The sequence below is a fragment of the Rissa tridactyla genome, chromosome 16, assembly GCF_028500815.1.
Source record: "Rissa tridactyla isolate bRisTri1 chromosome 16, bRisTri1.patW.cur.20221130, whole genome shotgun sequence".
In the NCBI taxonomy this organism is placed as follows: Eukaryota; Metazoa; Chordata; class Aves; order Charadriiformes; family Laridae; genus Rissa; species Rissa tridactyla.
In genome coordinates, this window is record NC_071481.1 from 7,102,063 (window position 1) to 7,121,577 (window position 19,515).

The 19,515-nt window shown below is 45.2% G+C and overlaps 1 protein-coding gene and 1 long non-coding RNA gene across 6 annotated transcripts in view; one reads left to right on the plus strand and one right to left on the minus strand.

Annotated features, from left to right (window-relative positions):
* Nucleotides 1-17,772, minus strand: part of LOC128918298 (uncharacterized) — a 33,660-nt gene extending 15,888 nt beyond the window's left edge. The window contains exons 1-3 of one of the 2 annotated variants that reach the window (XR_008469491.1): nt 17,445-17,772; nt 4,593-4,703; nt 4,040-4,214 (exon numbers count right to left, since the gene is read on the minus strand). This is a non-coding gene — a long non-coding RNA (uncharacterized LOC128918298). The remainder of the gene's footprint in view (nt 1-4,039; nt 4,215-4,592; nt 4,704-17,444) is intronic. The other variant, XR_008469492.1, reaches the window with a different exon arrangement.
* Nucleotides 1-18,528, plus strand: part of TMCO4 (transmembrane and coiled-coil domains 4) — a 40,957-nt gene extending 22,429 nt beyond the window's left edge. For 3 of the 4 annotated variants that reach the window (XM_054222344.1, XM_054222342.1, XM_054222343.1), the window contains exons 12-14: nt 2,050-2,167; nt 5,040-5,157; nt 17,766-18,528. In XM_054222344.1, the coding sequence (XP_054078319.1) occupies nt 2,050-2,167; nt 5,040-5,157; nt 17,766-18,098 (569 nt within the window). In that variant the 3' untranslated portion in view covers nt 18,099-18,528. The remainder of the gene's footprint in view (nt 1-2,049; nt 2,168-5,039; nt 5,158-17,765) is intronic. The other variant, XM_054222345.1, reaches the window with a different exon arrangement.
* Nucleotides 18,529-19,515: the final 987 nt, after the last annotated feature.

Genomic DNA, 19,515 nt, shown 5'->3' on the forward strand with positions numbered 1-19,515 from the left:
AGCAGCTCCCCACTGTACACTAATTTTTCAGTTCCTTAATTAAATTATGAAAGCTGAGCTGTTTGCGAGATGAAAAGCAGCATGTTTAGCACAGATTGCCAAGGCGTTCCTCACATGCGCGTTCCAGCACAAGCCACAGAAGGAATGGAGCTGGGACCTGGGACATCTGAGACTGATTTGGGTTTGGACTTGGATGTCTCACACAAAAGAAATACAAGGCCTAGTCATGCAGGCCTTTTGTATCCACATGCCCGTGGCGTTTCTGAGGACAAATAACTAATCATGGATTATCCAGTGAAACACCATGGCAGAAACTCAAATTCTGTTACAAGAAAATACTCTTCTGCAAAGCAATTAAATAACCTGTGGGATACTTCATCACAAATGACTTTGGAAGCCAAAGCTTAGTAGGTTTCCAGAAAATGACATTATAGCAGAAGATGTAGTAATGACCCGTCGGAGACACGTTACTACATGGGAAGATCATTGGTCTGATTTCTTCATCACAATTCCCATGCATTTTAGTAAATAAGAACTGTAAACTAATGTAAACTAATGAAATTATTATTTTTTTTTTTATTTTCCTGCTGTGCAGACTTTATTATTCTTCATCATATAAAAGATTTGCGAACAGTGAAATACATTTAATTTATCTGGAGCGTCAGCAGCTACATAGGCCAGTGGTCTGTTCTCAGGTTTCCATTCCCCTCTGTCAGCATCTGAAGAAAATGACTATTTTTCAGGCAGGGCTGAACATTTTTGTTCTGAGCAAGAAATAAGCTGTACAAAGGACTGGAGAAACAAAAGCTCTCAATACCTTGCCCAAATGTTCGGGATCCTGATGAATTAGCTGTTTGTTTATTCAGTTGGCTCACACTGTGGCCAGGGAATTTAGTACCTTGGTTGGAACGAGCTCCCCGTTCGCAAGGCTCTGGGTTTCTTTTTCATTGCCCATGATTATGGGAACAGGACTTTATTGCTCACAGATTACACTAACCAAATTGAATTGCTCTTTGCTGTTCTCTTGATTGGTGCAAAATTTGCTTTGCAATAAGAAATAGTACCACAAGAGCTCTTTTGGATTGTTGTCAGGCGCTGGGATTTACACCGCAGAGAAAGATGCAGGCGCTGCAGGCAGCTCCGAGTCTTTTACTGCTATTAGGGAAAGGAAACCGATTGATTTACATTTAAAAAGTCTAGCCAGGCAGCACCTCTCCGTCATAACTCGATGTGGTATGCAGTCATTCTCACTTTCACTTCCACACAAACTTCAGCGTATTATTTTACAAACTGCAAATGCCAGCCCGAGAATGGTTTAGCTCACGTCTTGCGAATGCCGGTCTCCTGCAGGTGGAGAGTAAGGATTTGGCATTCTATGTCCATGAGTCTCCCAAGACGTGCGCTGCTGTGAATTTCATTTAACTACTGTGGCATGAGGTACTTGATCTCTCTTTATAAAGAAGGTTTATGAACATATATTAATATATTGTTTGAGAGTTTAGGAAAGTAGCAGAGCTGCCCGATATTTCTCATTCAATCATTATTTCTACTGAAATTTCCCAGCTGCAGCTGTCTGATAAGAGAGGAAGATTTATTGCACTTAAAAGTCAACATTCCTTTTCAGCAAATTGTGCCCTGGGCATTCAGGTTAAAGTACCCTTCAAGAAAATGAAACCAGTTTGATAGATTATCACTTTGTGTTGGCAAATGCCTTTACTGTTGCTAGTTCCCAATCAATATTAAGAATCTGGAGGGTTCCTATTGCGTGCACAGGTCATGTTTTTTATGAACTCACCTCTAAGGACTGGTTATTGTGCTTAATATATGACAACATTTGCTCACTATGTGGAACACCAGTCCCTTCCGCTTGTTTCAAAGCGTAATAGTTCAGTTCTACAAACCCAGATCAATGCGTCTGTGGAAAGAACTTTCCACTGATTTGCTGCTTGAACTGCATCTTTCTGGACAGAGGTCAGGCCACTTCTCCCTCTTTTTTATATTTTCTGATGCATCTTCTAAATCTGAGCTTTTCTGCTTTCATCTTAATAGACTCACAAGGGATCATTGAAGATGTGGTCTTACTGGGAGCTCCAGTGGAAGGAGAAGCCAAGTACTGGAAAGCTATCACAAAAGTGGTTTCGGGCAGGATCATAAACGGCTATTGCAGGTCTGTACGCGCTCAGTCCCCTGCTTCATTATCCGCATGTCACTTTGGAATGTTTTTGTACATTTATCCCTTTTAAACATTGTGTAAGTGAATATTTGTTCAGCTGGTAGGTACGTTGATGCAGTAGTGCCAGAGACAGCAGTGCCAGAGCCTCTTCCCTCCGGAGGTCTCTCCCTTGGATTAATTGGAGATGACAGTCTTCAGGAGGCAGTGGAAGGCTCCTCTGTCTCCAGCTCTCGGCTGTTTGCGATGCGCAGTTACACTGGAAGCCTGAGGTGCTGAGTCCTGTTCATACAGTGGCTGTGTTACATCACCCTGGCAGCTTACGGCTGGGTCAGTGTGTTTGTGTGCATAATGTGACACATTTTAAGGCCCTTTTAAATGTCAGCTTTATGTAAAGGACTATAAATACAGGCGTTAAGTTCACTGACAGTTAAAGAACTTGAATTAAAATCTATCAAAGCTTTGAGATACAATTCACTAGGGGCTGCTTATAGGGAACAAGATGTGAAAATTGCAATGGAAGGGAAGGAGCTAAAGCAAATTGAAGATTTTTTTTATATGTAGACTCAGTTTCTGGTCAAGATAGTCCACGTGAACAAGGTGTTTTACTTACAAAGGAAGTATAGCTAGAATAGCTGTAGCAGATTTCCTAAGGATGTGAAAGAATAGAGAGAAACCAAATATCAGCCTTTCAAAACTGCACAGACAACCGCTATGCAGAGTTGTGGGAGCTGCTGGGTGAGAAGAGGGAGATTCAGAGGCACAAAACAGCTGAAGCAATCTTATAAAAGCTATTAAGAATTCAAGTGACAGTATCAAATCTAATGACTGTGTATTGGAAGATAATTGTGAAAAGAACACTGCTTACCAGCGCAATTGGAAGAGAGGAAATTAAAACGAAGGAATGAAGCAAGAAAGACTAAGAGCATGGCAAAATAAATTGAGAAATAACTAGGGAAGAAGATTAGCAAAGAACATGTAACTGCAAGTCAAGACAGCTTACAAAGCCATGAGCCCCCAGGTCAAGGACAGTTGAAAATGCGGTTGGTACTTCCCATACACAGATACGTATGTATGCCTACATAATACATACGAGATGAGGAAGTTTTCTATTACCTTGCATCTAACATAGTATGTTAATTTACAAAGAAGAACTAAATAAAAGAATTAAAAGCATTCAAGATTAAAACAACAAGTTATTAATCCCATCTGTCAGTTAGGCTGAAAATTGTTGCTTTTCTCCTTTTTGGATCGCAGGAGTTTTGATGGATGCTGGATGTGCACACCAGTTAGAGTATTTCTTCATGTGACATAAAGAAAAACCAATTTCTGCCTCCTTGGGAGTGCTTCTGTGTTCCACCAAGAAGCCATAAATGATAGCAATTGTTGCATATAACTGAATTTGCCCTGGCAAATACCATTCCTCCCTGTGTTACACAAAAACCCATTTCACTGCAAAAAGCTCAGTGTATTCCTTTCCTATAATATAAAAAAACCCACACTCTGATCTTGTTATAGTTTCAAAGCCTGCATGTGCTGTTGGAATGAAATAGTATGTGTGTTTGTACCTCTGTGTCTGCAGTAATTTGGTTAGTCTCTGCTTTAGCAAGCCCATGTCTTGAATGTTAAATGAATAATGATGTAGAAATTGTAGCTTGTTGCTCACAAATAGGAAGAAGCAGGTGCGGAGACTGTCAGGAAATATTCCACTACGCTGGTTCTCTACTTTGCCCTCAGATGCTGAATTTGAGGGTTACTCAGTTGGCAATGAGGGGCAGTAGAGGGGGTAACTCAGAGATATTGAGAATTTACGTGAGGATATTAGATATGAGAGAAGGATTATACAAACATTTTGTGGTAAGACCCCACCTGATTCTGTTTTCTCTGGTCTCGCTTATACAAATTGTGGCCTCGTTCTGTCACATTAGGAGTAGCTCTATTTAGGTCAGATGAATTACATTGAATAAAACTCCTGCAAGATCAGATCTGGGCCCAATTTGTTGAGCTTCAGTCCGCTGTAGCTTGTCTCCTTTGGCTTTGAAGTCTGAAAGGACATGGAGAGTGAAAGCCAGCTGTCAGAGCTGTCCCGTCTGATTTCACAGCAGGGTTACAAATTCCTACTGGGAAACCTTTCCCAAATTAGTTAGACTTGCTCAGCTTTTGAAAGAACCCATGCCTGAGTGCAAATACCACTTGCATCCCACTTAAATCTACTCTATAGAGTGTAGTGGCATTTAGGTGCCTGGGTTTTATGCTGTTGCTCAGCGCCGGAGAAGAGATTATGTATTTCCAAAGGACACATCGCCTTCTCTCATCGTGCTGTAGTCTACCCTGAAACTGTCACAGTGACTTATGGCAATACTTTAGAGTGGGAACAAACTCTTCCTAGTTTTGTCATTGAAACCATGTATTTATACAGTACCTATAAATCAGGAGCACTCCAAGGAGCTTCACAGGCGGTATTTATGTCAGCAACACTGGTATTGTAGGCCTCATCACGTTTACAGCTGTCTACAGGCTGGAGAACTTCTACCTATTAGTACATTAAAAAGATTAAATATGTGAATGTACTGCAATCTCTAAGAAAATGCAGAAATAAATAGAAGGGGCAGATTCTTAAACCCACTGCATAAAATGAAACTACACCTGTGAATCAGGATTATATTCAGATTTACACTACTGTGTCCCAGGAGCCTGCCCTGAATTTGGCAACTGCTCCGATTCCTACATCAGACAAAGCTGCAGCGGGTCTTGGTCCAGACATCCCTGTGCTTCCCAGCCCTTCTACTCTCCTTGTGGTCTGAGTAGTCACATATTGATTGGTTTGGCAACAGGATTTATTCACACTCTTCTTCTGCTCTGCTCCTAGGGGGGACTGGCTGCTGGGGTTTGTATACAGAACCTCGTCTGTCCAGATCAACGTTGCAGGGCTCCAGCCAGTCGACTTGGATGACAGGAGGATGGTAAACATGGACCTTTCATCTGTAGTAAGTAGTACTTCTTATATGCTCAGTTTTTCCATCTGTCCTTTGCTTGCAGCACTGTAACCTCACACTCATTAATTAGGGGAAGATGGAAGATGAAGAGAGCACCTCTATGTACATTGTCCCTCTTTCCGTTCTTTGAGATAACTCCCATCTCAGACTTCAGGATAGATTTTGTTGTCCCAGCCAGGACTCAGTAATGAGCAAAATAATGAGAATTTGCCTCTCTTTCTTGTTGGATATGTTTGGGGATTTTTGCTTCTGAAGTATCTCATACTGGAGACAGAAAATGCCATTATTCTCCAAGAAAGACCTTGCTGTTTTGCAAGTTCTGGATCAACAGGTAGGTATGATCAGCTGGGAAAACTGGAGCTCAAAAACACGACTGCGGAGCAGGTGCAACCCACAATCTTATCTTGGTGGAGCCTTCTACACTATTCAGGTTCATGGAGGGGCAAGGTCACAGGCCCTGCACCTTGGTCGCCGGGGCTGCATTGACGCCACGGTGCAGGAACTAGTGTGTAATTACAGAAACTCTGTGATATCGGTGGCTGGTTTGCTAGGTCCACACCTGGGCTCCTGCGTTATTGGAGTGTAGGTCTCCAGGAAGCAGGAAGAGATTCACATGTATGTCTGGTAGACATTTAGTTTCCTCAAAGCGATCTGGTGGCATTAATGATAAGCTACTGTATTATACATCTCACAATATTCAACTCAATTACCTTAAGCAAACTAATGATCTCATTGCCTTGCTTTTACTCATGAGTGAGCTCTTCCACAGAAAATCATGTGGAACTTAGCTCGTGTATTCATATTCACAGTAATCTTGGACCATGCAATCTTGTTTTTCCTTATCTTAATGTTTTAACTCATTTTTCACTCTCTGCACACTGGACTGGAAGATGCTCAGCACACACAGCTCAGGATACTTCCATGGTCACTGTTTGTGCCGTGACTCCTCCCGAGCGTCCCCACAACCCAGTAGGGATTGTCAGCGTTGCGCTAGAGCCAAAGGCACTTTTAAGTGCTTTCAGATTTTTTGGAGCACCAGCTCACTGAGCCTATAAATACCCAACTGTTACCAGCTCATTTCATTCATTATAACTGAGCTATGTACAGCCCTTGCCAGAAAGCACAGGGCTTAATGCTGTGCAGATAAAATAGAGACTTTGCAGAAGAAAATATAGGCTTCCCAGAAGGAAGTGCCATAATAGAGGCTTCTAAACATAGTCCGGTACTGTAGTTCTTCTTGTATCTTTCCATCTTACTGGGTTGCCTTGGTTAGCCTTGCCACATGCTCCCACATCCATTTTTTCACTGTCCCCAGAGTTACCGTTAGCTGCTTGTGAGCAGTGACATCTGTTGCGGGCATGAAAAGAAAAATGGCCAAAGATGTTAAGCAGTGGTGGCACTGCGGTGGCTTTTCCTGTTAGTTCAGTCTGTGTTACTCTCCTCTGTTTGATTTCTCTTCAGAGACCCTCTTTCTGTTGACCTTCTGCTTCCTGAACTGTGAAACCCCCTGGAGTCCTGCAGACTTTATCCTGCCTGGCTCGCAGCAGCCTCTCCGTTTTTTCCCCAGAGGAGCAGTATTTACATTTCAGCTGAATGAATAATGGTTGCAGAGCTGCTATCTGCTAATCTTCTATAGTTGTGCATCTCTATCCGTGCTGCCTGATGCCAGCAGACAATCCCAGCACTGGTTGCGTTTCAGAAGGAGATGACACTTTCACTTGCGTAATCTTACTGCAAAGCATTGGGGGGAAAAAAGAGCAACCCCCGCAGGGGGAAAGACCTCTATTAAGTAGGTGTCATTCTCTTGATCCATTTTCCAGACCATGGAGCTTTATGAGAAGAAATACAGTGCATTCTGATGAACATTTTAAAAGTAAAAGGAGCAAGAATGGGGAAGGAAATATTCAGGGGCAATATTTTTTAAAGTGGCAGGAAGGAAAAGATGGATTTTGCTGCAAATATAGTGCAGTAGCATAACAAAAATATAGAGATATTTTCTATAATGGGGACCGGCTCCATCCCTGATGATGCCCTTGCTGGAAGTCCCTGTGAGTGTCCTGCCAGAAATAAGGAAGGACAAGCTGTGATAGAAGAATAAAGCATGGATGATGCAAAGGTGCTCAGTGTGCAAATATTATGCAGGCAGCCTCGCGTATTTTAGGCATCTCCCAGTCCGTCCATGATGAAAACTGGACTGGATCCAAAGGGCTTGGTTCTCTTTGCTGTGGTAGTATCAGGATCCTCAAATGAGCGGAGGACTAAGAGACCTCAGTATAAACAGGAGTTCACCTCCAAGGCATTTATTGCATGTCTCTCTTGATTAGTATGTTTTTTATCTGACTGTCAGTAAAAAAACTGAGAGAAAAAGGTCCTCCCACTCAGCAAATGCAGTTATAAAAGCTTTCCTAATGGTTACAATGGGACTGATTTATTCAGTAGATTTATTTGACAGCACCTGTTACAGAGACCAAGGAAGTAATTGAGCTGTAGTGTATTAGATTGATTGCTGTTTGTTCAAATGGGATATTGTAGATTACATTTTGCATTAACATTTGAATATTGCAGAAATGCTCAGAGTGAGAACGTAGGCAGAGCGTTTTCACAGAGGCTCAGAAGTCAGGAAGGGTGCTGAAGATTCTCTGGGCAGTTTCACCGCAGCAGAACCCAGGGATGAACTTGCAAGCCCGGGGACAGCAGGAATGCCTGGCTGGAAGTCTAGTGGAGAGCATGGATGGATCGTGACAATTATTGCGGAAGTCAGTACTGTTCTCTTGTTAGTCCAATGCAAAAATTGTCTTAAAGATCTTTAGACTATGATTAACTTTTGCATCAACTCTAAAACTTCTTCCTTTCCCGTGCTTTCGATGGCATAAATTCTTCTTCTCTTATTCTTCATCAACGCGTTGTCTGGATGGCAGCTGCCTACCTGCTGCTGGTGCTTACAATCTCCTGGAAAGGCACCACACGACAACAGAGTAATCGCTCCTTATTCAAACACCTGGAGTGCCAGAGCCGTGCTCTGTACAGCTCACAGCCTAAAGATACAAGGTACTTTTTAATCTCTAGAGCAGTCATTGCAACGGCACATAGAGACAAAACATGCTGATGCATTTCACAGCCACGTTCTTCTCCTGCAGCATCTCCGCACGAGGGAAGGCAAAACAGCAGAGCTTCCTTTTAGAATAATCTGTATCACACATCAGCACACCTTTGCTTTTTCCTTCTGAGATACCTCATAAGCTTTTTAGCCTTTCGTTTCTTTGCTGCTGTAACCGAGTAATGGGAAAGCTCTCTTTATGACAATGATTAAAACTCAAGAATAACTGATCTCTCTTTCCAAAAGCTCTCTCAGAAGAGGGGCCTACTATTCCCATTCTGAGGGAAGGCAAACAGATTCCAGGCAGTCTGGCCTTCAGCCAGGCGGGTACGCGGCGTACATAAATACCAGAAGCAGATGAAAAGTCTGAATTTTGTGAAATCCAACTGATTTGGCACTTCTGTGAGTCAGGCTTTTTTCCTAAAATGCATTAAACTGTGGGTTTTTTTTTTCCCTTGTATTCCCAAGACTTGCAGCAAACAATTAGTTGTGGTTATGAAATATAGATTAATTAAGAGCCCCGGGGAGTTCAAAAGGCAAAAGGTTGCCTGTGTCTCATGACACCTTTGTTTCACTTGTTTCAAATGAGCAGTGCCACCTCCCATGGTGACATTAACAGGATCAGGAGAGCAACAGCCAGGAGCAGAACTCGACTTCAAGCAGCGGCTTGAAGGAGCTTAGAGAACCTTCTCTCACTTCAGGGGGACGTGCAAGTCTCTGGGGAAACAAGTCTATTTGTCTGCCAGGCTGCACGGTCACAGGGATGATTTTCCTCTTTGCATGTCCCTGCAACCCTGGAGTCGTCAGTGGCTTAGTTTTCTGTGATCCTTCTTACTATTGGCTTGGGAGCTCTGAGAATCATACATTAAATACATATTAAATACATTTTTGCCTTTGGGAGCCAAGCAGAGGGTGCTGGCAATGTCAATATCTCAGAACAGAGGAAGAAACCGAAAAAACTTTTCCAAAAAAGTGCAAATGGAGCCATTAATAACTCGCAGTTTGTTTTTGCTTTGTGGCAGACAAAAACTCAAAGGCTGGTGTCCCTCCTCGCTTCAGCACAGATGTACTGCTTGATCCTGATGTACTGTTTGGAAGGCTGGGGATATTTAAGCTGCTTCTAAAAGGCAGAGAGAACCATTTTATAGCACTCCTTGAGCCTTTATTTTGTAAGTCTGGTGCCAAAATTCACATACGCACTGGCACTCAGAAGCAGCGTGGTGCCATAAGAGTGTGGCCTTCCTGCAGAGTTATAGAAATAATTTTCCCATTTCCTCCATTGTGCCTGGGACACGTGTGTGTCGTTGCACGGTGGGTTCCCACAACATCTGTTTGAGCGCGTACAGTGTTCAGACACCCCAACTGCGCTGGGCAAAGCTGAATCCCTGCGCCTGCACCCCTCTCCTTCAGAAAAGCTGAGTTTACCAAGTCCCGCATTTTAGAAAGATTCACAGGTAGTTTATGTTTACAGCTAATACAATTCAACATAGGAAATTTGCTATTCCATTTCAGTAACCAGCAAAGTTTTGATACCATTACATCTTTCTCCCATGGAGCATAACAATTTGCATCACTTATCACCTTTTAGAGATTTTTTCTTACGCTTTACCCTTTACAGCCCCTTGCATTCAAAATAGGACAGTTGTTGCAAAGCCAGACATCGCAGACTCCGCTCTTGACAGGTGTGTAGCTGTTGACTTTGCAAGCAGCTATCCCAATCACACAGACCTTATTCGAGCAAAACTGCCGGCAAAAAGCAGTGGGAGTTTTCCATAAGTGGTGTTAATAATGTTTGATTCTGCAAGAGCGGCTACAGAAGGCACAGTAAGGTGAATTAACGATAGAGAATTTAGCTTTCTATTTCCCATCCTATGTTGGAACACAAACACTAATTCTGTATAATTGTTGTGTTCGGTTTTGAGCTTCCTTTCTAACCTCTTCAGCTAACATGGAAAGAAAATTCAGTTGCAGCATCCAATTAAAAGTATTAATCAAGGGGAAGACTGGCTTAGCTGACACGTCGTGTACGTGAGGTTTTCTCCTGTAGGGGTTTCAGCTAATGTGTTTGAGATCTTGCAATTACAAGAGCACGTCTTCCTGATATTAGCTGAATATACCTGAAATACCGTGAAGCCTGTCACAGCCTTCTGCCCCAGTGACAGCAGGGTACGGAAAGGTCTTAAACTCACTGCGGATCCCAGTGGGATGGATTTGTAGGAGTTTGCATTGCTAAGGAGAGATGGTTGAAATTTCCCAAATGCCCAAGACTTCTTGCCCAGATACATTATTACCATCGACTCAAAAAGGAGATTAAGGGATGAAGAAGATGAGAACAGGTCATTGGCCCCAAAGAGGGTGAAAATTCCCTTAATTAACCAAAATTGAGCTTGTTTTATGGAGTCGAGTGAGAAGGTGGTTTGAAAGCTGCGAAGATGGGAACGTTTCAGCTGTCAAATCTTGTGTATTCCTGGAGCAAGATGGGGAGAGGATGGGTGATCGGTCCCTTCTGGTGTTACAGAGGAGTTGTCCTCTGCTGCAGGCAGGTCCTTTCATCTCATCCTGATTATGGGACCAAATCTCATCTCAATGTTCTCATCTGGACTCTTGAAAAATTCTCCATAATCCTGGCTTGATCAATGTAGCAGGTATTTTGTGTCACTAGTGGACTGCTGTAGTTCATAATGTCAGATATCTGGGTCCCCCAAGCTATTTTTAGGAACAGTCCAGTTCAATATATCAATCCAATCTTTACTTTGGGGCATCTCTTTTCCCCTGAGGCCCAAGAGATTACGTTCAAATTATTTCCCAGCGATAATTATATGCCCAGTTTATGCTGGGCCTTTTAAAACATTCTTTCTACCATCTAATTTAAATAATTTCCACTTGGATTAGCACCGAGAAATAAGTATTTGATTATAGCCACCTTAAAAGTGAGTGGCATGTTTTACAACTTCGATAGAGCTGGAAAGACTCTTGAGTGTTCAGACACCAACTGAACAGCTAAAGAAAAGAACCGATTCCACTTCTGGCAGTTGTCAGTGAGAGCACTGGCAAAAAAAATAGTCAACAGCAGCTCTGCAAACAGCTGAAAAAATCATGCAAGCAGCAGTTACCTGGGAGCAGACGGAGGTTTGTGAAGGCACCTTTCCCTTGAAACTCTTCCAAGGGCTCTCATTAATTCAGCATTTACAAAACTCCCTCTTCCTAACCTTGTCCTGCCCGTCATGGCTGATGTACAGCTGCTCCATCTCACCCCCTCAGGGCTTCAGCTTTCCAAAAGGCAGTTCCTCCGTTTACTTCCTCCCTTTTCTTCTTCTATTCCGTATTTTACTCCTCTCCATCATACAGTCCTCTAGGAATTGGTGGAGGGAAATTGAGAGTAAAGCCGGCAGAGTTTATCAGCAGTGGATGACTCCAGCAAATAAAACTGTTTACTCTGAATTGTCAACATTAACATGTTCCCACAAAACGTAGCGAAGTTGGATGGAAAAAGTTATTGCGTTGGCGTGAAATTGCCCGAGTGGTGTCTGAGGGTAACGTCCCTCAATGACCGCCCCAGAGGTGAGAATGATTTGATCGATAAGTTGTGGGCTGAGAGATGATTTCATGTAAAAATGACAGTCTTGCTCAAGAAATGTCATTGTAATTAAAGAACTTTCACCCGGTCAAGCTAGTTTTTAAACGAGAAGGAAAAATGAGAATTGAGAGAGTGACTCTATTCACAAGAATTGTAATCGTGCGAAGGGATGATTTAGAAGCAAAGCCTATTAGCTTCAGCTGAATCATGCTCCAATCTTTATTCCATCAGTTTTTCAGAGCAGAAATAGAAACATTAAAGAGGAATAATGCAAATGACATTGACAGTATTTTCAAAATAAATTCAGCTCTATAAAGTTTTTCCTCAAGATATATTTGCGTTAACTTCTCCTCTGCTGGAAGCCAGGACCGCTAATGCTCAGTGTATACCTATAGTGCAAGGGAGGACTTGCCACAGATGCCAAATTCACGTTTTTTAATAAAGCCATTTAAATTCCAGGTTCTGAATTAGTGGACGTGCTCACTGTCCCCACTTTTGGAAAACGCTGTTTCCTAAGAACCCAAGCGGAAGAATTTTATTTCTAATTTAACTTAATTCAGCCACAGCCTCTTTCAAGGTTTGTTTTCATGTTCTCATGGTTCTCGCTGCGGGAAGCTGCTCTGCTGCTGGCCTTTGCTGGGTCCAGCCATATTCCGCGTCAGGTCTTTGCCGTAAGCTTTCAGAAAACTGTGGAAAACAGATAAAACATTTTCTGCCAGGCTGAATGCCCTCTGTCACGCGGGATGTACCCGGCACTCTGAATTAAGGCTTGTGGGAGTAACTCTGACCAGAGGAGCCTGCCAGCCTGGCAGAGATGACTGTGTTTTGAATGATACCCTGGCCTAGCTTGAGAGCCCGGTAATTAATCACTCTTTGCCACCATCTGGAAGAGGAGGGCACGGGTTTGGAGGCAGTATGCAGAACTGAGGATTTTTGGAAAGCAATAGTAGCATTTGAGTTTCTTCCCTTCTTTACCAATGTGACCCCAAAACTGGTGGTTTATTTCAGAGCGCAGGGTTGCAGTCTCCGGTTCTCTTCCTGAACGACAAATTCGCTGCCGCTTCTGGAACCGGAGAGTAAACCCGAGAGCTGAACTGGCAGTAACAAAAGTTGCTGAGCTGGCTCTATTGAGATGTGCCACCCGGAGGCGGTTTGCATTTCATTGTGTGTGTACACAACGTGGCTGACACGCCAGCGGGAAGAAAGGGCTGCTGAAAAGTGAGGTGTGATTATTATCTGAGCTTCAGACACTGGAGCTCACTCTATTAACTGTTTTCACCCCACATAAAATACCATTTTCTATTCAAACAGTATTTGTCAAAAGGGAATCCTGAAACTGTGACACCCCCCAGGGTAGTCATTACTGCTCCTGCTGAAATAACGAAGCTCTGGAGAGACGTTTTAACTTGCTTTTTGGATGTGACGGGCTCAAAAGAAATCGAAGAGGTGAAATTCTCAGCCGTATTAATGACCTGTGCTCCTGTGCCCATGAGAGTACCCATGAGCCCTCTGCCCGTGCTGCATGCCTCACTGGCTCCTCCGTAATTCTCCTTCAATCCATGGGAGGTTTGGTGGAGGAGAGCAAGAGGAAGGCAGAGCCCAGCTGCTCCGTCCTTTCTCTCTCCCTGCAGGCAGCAGAGAGGCCGAGGGACTTTCAGCTGAGCTCCTGCACATTCCGCAGCCCTGCAAAGCAAAGAGCTTTGTGAGCTGTGCCGGGCTTCGGAGCCAGTGTGCGCTCTGCGCTGGCTGCTTGGGATCGGCGGAGGAGCTCTTTTTGAAGGAAACTGGGCAGGATTTTAAAACAGTTGGCTCTGGAGTGAGCAAAGACGTCTCTGCCTTATTGAACAGAGTAACGTCATTGGGATAGCCAGTGTTGGGATGGAGTGAGAGTCTTGCCTGTGCTGATGTGCGCCAGGATCATACGTAGTATCTCCTTTCTCCCAGGCCCTTCCTCTGTCCACCACTTGGCAGGCTCCCCAAGCATCCCCTCTGGGCTAACACCTTGGGTTCCTGTAGCTCAAAACCTGAGAGAAATTGGGATTCGTCCTCTGCCCTAATTGCTGATCCACATGGATGGATCCCTGTTGGTGCTTTATCCGTTCCTTCACAACGCTGGGGAAAACCAACCGCAAAGGCAATTGAGTGGAGCCATGGAGATCGCACCGTCTTAGCGCTAATGGGGAGAGCTGCGTGGTCACTGCAAATTGATTCCATTGCCATCTCTTCTCAGACGCGCTGATCTCTGTCCCCTGCCCCTCTCCACCTAGGAGTGCTGTCATGCACACGGAGCGCAGCACCCGCGCGGCAGAGCTCGCAGATCACCTCGTGACAGCCACCGCCAGCGGGTTGGTTGCAAGCCCAGGGGTGCCATTACTTCTTTCCAAAGCTCCCATAAATTGAACTGCGTTTTTATGACACTGTAACCAGAGGCACTTATTGTACCGAAACAAAAAGACTTTCGTTTGAATTTACTAGACACAGCTGATTATGCTCAATGACATTTTTGACACTTTTGGGTGGATTTGAACTTGAAAATCTTTCCAGACTTTCTGAACTGACGGCTCCTTTCAGCTGACTGATGGATCCACCTGAGCAATGCTGTCATCTTTCGGAGGTCTTTGTCTCCTTTGGAGATCTTTCTGTGCGGTGCTGTAGTCCTGCAGCAGAGTTAGTGACACAGGCAGCTGGCTTGTGTTTTCCAGTGAGTCAAAGCAAACAAACATAAAATCAGATATAACAGGGGAGAAGTCACCTAAGCACACTGATAAACCTACCCCACTGCGTTCATTTCCTTATAACAAGCATTTGCTTTGGTTACAAGAACACTTCTCAGTTCTGTTTATTCTGAAATTCCTCCTGCACTTTGTTCTGACAAATATTCAAACAATTGTTTATTTCCCTTTAAAGTTTTTATTGTCCCTTACAATGTTTTAGATGCTCCCATCCCTTCTCCAGCACAGCCTACCCAGCGGAGGAATTCAGCTTTTCCGATTGCAGATGAAATCAGGCTTTTGAGAGATGGAATTGCTGAATTTTCCCACCAGGACGGCATAACAGCTTTCAAGTGGCAAGGCAATTTGTTCCCTGTTCTTTTGCTGATGGCTCAGTACTTAATGTCACAGTATGGCAGAGAAAGAGTCCTGCGTCCTCTTACGCTTCTCAGGGCTTGCATTGGTCTGGCTTTCTGGAATCCTCTCCCGGGCTCTCCTGGAAACAGAAGAGCATTTCCTTTGCAGAGATTTAGTGGTGTGAGCAGAGCTGCAGTAAGGGACAGACTTTCAGGAGGTCTCAGCTTCTCTTTTAGCTGCACAAGGAAAGGCTCAGCTCTTCAGAACTGCTCATACGCAGCGTCTCTCGGTGATCGTGGTGCTCAAGGAAGAGGAATTCCCCTTTGTTTTAGTGGAAGCTGCTGGATACCAAAAAGTTATGAAAATCCCATCCTTAGGGTGGCTGAGGAAATTTGTTCTGTGACTAATCAGTAGGTAACGGAACAGGCTGAGAACTCCCCGAGCACTGACCAGGGCAGGTAGACTGTAATGACTGTAGAGGTTGCAGAATCCAGCAAACCAAGGGACTTCAGCAACCCCTCCCAGTACGACCATTTCCTTCTTGTTTCTCTCCCCCTTGTCCAGCGCTGTGCTCGTTTCTTTCTTTAATGCCAAGCCCCCCTAGTTGAGTAGTAAAACATTCATACTTTTTCAGAGAACAATGCACACATCTTAACAGCCAGTCCATTAGTCCTTCAATGGATATTTTAATTAACTAATCTGTTCAAAACATCAAGAGCCTGTTGAGCCATCTGGACTGATTAAAGTCGCATATTGCATTACTAATGTGCTGATTAAATCCTTCATTTTGCTCCAAGTCCTAAATGCATCCAAATGTTACCACTCAAAAGCTGCTTCACGCAAGCTAGGAGGTTTGCATTTCGCCCGTGCGGGAAAGGAGGCTTGTTTTAGGTTGGGTAGGGGTGTGCTGGTAACCCTGTGTCCTGGTTTGAGCGACACAGGACTCATTTCTCTTGAAACACGTGGGAAAACTGCACTTTTAGAAGACTCCAGTGTCTGAATTTGTGAAAATCTTTACTTTATAGCTAGCTAGGCTACGTGGGATTCAAGGTCTCAGTGTCCTCGCCAGGTGCGGGGACGAGGAGGAGCGAGACCCAGGCACTCGACCCAAGCTGCCAACAGGGTTATTTCATACCATGGATGGCACATTCAATAGAGATTAGAAAGTTTGCTGAGGAGTTCTCTCTCTTTATATGATGGCTGTGACCCCGAGAACTCCTTGCCCCGATGCCGGAGCCCTGAGCCCTTCCCTTCCTCCCTCAGTGTCCCACATGGGCTGTCCCTGCGGGGAGTGCACGGCATCCCCCTGATGGAATGGGCCGAGTATAATTCTTGTATATTTTATATTAGTATGGGGATCAATACTAGTTCTTTAGTATTATTAATTATTTAGTCTTATCCTATTAAATCTACTTACATTTCAACCCTCGTGTTACCTTGTTTTCCCCAATTCCCCTTCCCAGGTGGGGAGGGGTCATCAGGTGATAGAATAATTGTCTAAATGACAATAAATTGTTACGGAGTTCTCAAACCGGAACACGCTGGTTGCTGGGAAGGAGAGCCAGGCACCAGCCAGCCTGCTGGGCCGAGCTAGCAGGGAGGGGAGCAGTGGGTGCACGGCTGGGTTTCTTTGCCGAGCTCCGCAAACAGCTCTTACCGTCTGGTATGAGCCGACAAGTCCCTTCCCGGGGCGGTCGCACGTGCGGCTGGGAAGCAGGAAACCCGGGTGGTGTCGGGTATTCCCTGCTGTAGGAATTCCCTAATTACTTGCAAGATTTGGGAAAACAAGAGGCAGTGTTGCCTGAGACAGCCTTCTGGCTAGGTCAGGAAGGATTTAAACTGTTAGAAATAGAATTTACCAAAGATGCTAGAATATCTTAAGATGCAAATCACACCCCGTAATCTTTGGTGAAATCTACAGGCCGGCTGGTGAGTGTACCATCGAAACAGCCTTGACTCAGCCTGACAGCACTTTCCTCTCCCAGCAAAACCCACTATAAATCCACTGTGTGCTCACAAGCACTTCCATTTTGGCAGTGAGTATGACAGCAAAGGCTGGTCTCTGGAAGGATTCCGGCTGTCGTTACTTCAAACCCTCGGCTTGCACAGGACACCTGAAACAGAGCAGGCACTTTCTGCCTTCCCAGCCAGGTAGCCTTTACCATGTAACAATAATAACCTCCAGCGGAGGTTTTCTCTCCCTCCTCTGCCCTGACCAGGAGGGTACATTCCAGCATCCATCTCAGAAGGGTTTATCTTATCATGGAAATCACCTTACAATAAGAATGTGTGGGGTTTTGCAGGTATTTGGTTTATGAACCCATAACTCTCAGGCTCCCAGTTTTATTTGGTGTGGGACAGATCAGTGAACCTTCCAGCCAAGAACCTTAACACGCTTGGTAGCTGTTGTGAGATTTAGTGACTACATCCTAATTTAAATACGACAATCTTCGCTTTTACAAGGGAGCTAAGGCACAGGGAGGACACATGATTTCACAGAGAACAAGGAGTTGAATTAAGACAACTTGTCTCCTACCTGGGCGTCTCTCCCCATGGCAGATCACCTCCTCTCTTACCCTCGCGGCACCCAGGATCTGGGGGGTTGTAACAAAGCAATGTCCAAGCATTTAAACATACATCTGTCCAAGGAAAAGCGATCCAGCAGCAGTGTGTGCCACGAAGGGTGCAGCCAGTTGGAGTTACTCAATGGGCGACCGCATTCTTCAGGCCTCATTCTTTCAGCCTTTCAGAGCTGAAACCAAGTCTGGCGGCAGCGGTGGCTTTTGAGATGAAGGACTTGGCTGAGCTGGGCTCCCCGCAGCTTCCCCACTAACAGGACTCTTGTCGTTGCTTGCAGGTAAACGGCCACCTGGACTACATGAAGCAAATGGACACGATCCTAAAAGCTGTGGGCATTAAAACCAAGGAGTGTCGGCTGGAAGAGAAGGGCAGCGGCAGCCTTTTCTCCCCTCTAGCCGAGAAATCGCAGCAGGCAGCGGGCAGCGAGGCTCGGGAAGAGGAAAACACCGTGCGAGAGGAGAATGCGGCTGACGGTGAGGCTCTTCCAGCCGGCCACGCTCACGGCCGTGATTCCCCCAGCTGTCTCTTGGGAGAAACCTCGCTGCCTTGCCCAGACTGTTCAAACAGCGGGGACAGCAAGAAACAGGCAGCAGGCGAGGGAGCAAATTAGAGCTCTTCGTGTTGGGCAGAGATGCTCAGACAGCATTAAAACTGCTTCCAAAGCACCGTCCGTTGCACTGGGATTCCCAAAGGAGCATTGGTGGAGCCGGCAGAGCTGTAGCTGCAGTTTTCAGACCGTCCTGAGAGCCTGGAGCGTGGCACCAGTGTGTCACTGGATCAAAGCTTTCGGAGCAGCCGCCCACGGCGTCTCCCACGGACAAGCAAGGGCTGATTCCTGCCTGAATCAGCATTGCTCCTCAGGAACCGACGGCACTTCCCTCCTCGCACAAACTGGGTCTATTCTTGAGGGAAGCAGCTGTCACCATTAGGGACTGTCTCTCTGCTATATAACTCTTGGGAAAGCAGGTGGCTCTGTGGGTATTTTAAGCATATGATGAAGAGGGGCTTATCATTAGGAAATTAAACCCATTTTTCCACCAGTGGTCGATTTGGGTTTCGGTTTTGAGGTGAGCAGGTGTGTTGCAGGCTCTGGCTGCCCATCTCTGCACGTCTCGGCGTCCGCACTTCGGCTCTGCTAACCGGGGAGGCGAAAGGCTGAGGCTACCCGGCTTCTCTCCCCCCATCTGCTGCAGGTTTGCTGCCAGGGTTTGGGCACTTTCCAATCGACAAGACTGTTTCCCTATCTGCAAGCTGAGGGCGACGAGTGTTCGAGGCCTCATTACAATTAGAAACATGCTTTGAGTCCCTAGGTGAAAGACAGCAGAAGAAACAGAGTGGGCTTTTTATGATTTATTACTTTGTGCAACTTCCTCCCAGGCTTTGCAAGCCAGCAACCCACAGAGACTTTCGGTTTGTGTCCCACACACATCTCCAGCCTTAAAAGCCCCCTCTAGACATATTTTTAATTGGCTTAGAATAAAACCAATACTTGGCATAGGATAAACACGAAGCTGTTTGATTTCTACCTCCTTCCATAAAAGTGAATTGGCACCCACTCTCTTCTCCCTCAGTCTCAAACCAGAGGGAGGGACCCTGCTTTACGTCCCCTGCCACGCGGAGTCTTCCAAAACAGTGTGGGACCGATCCACATCTTCCATAAAAGGTCCTTTTCTGGCCTACTCTGCTGCTCAGCCCAAGAAAACGCAATCTAGCAGGAACACGGCAGGGGGATAGACCCCCTTCTGAGAACATCTCTGTGTTTTTCTGGTTAAAACAAGTGCCGGTCGGTACAAATTCCTCCCCACATCCAGGTCTGGAGGCTCTCCTTGACTCACGAGGGGAGAAACAGAGCGATTGCAGCTTCTGATTTCGGCTCACCCGGAGCCCTCCTCCTCCCGCCCCGTCCCAGCAGCCAGTTTAATAACCGCCTCTCCTTTCTTTCCCCAGCTTTTTGCAAACCTCACCTGCAAGGTATTTCTCACCCAGGTGAAAATGCGGCTGTTTCTGGGGGTGGCGGTTTGACCTGG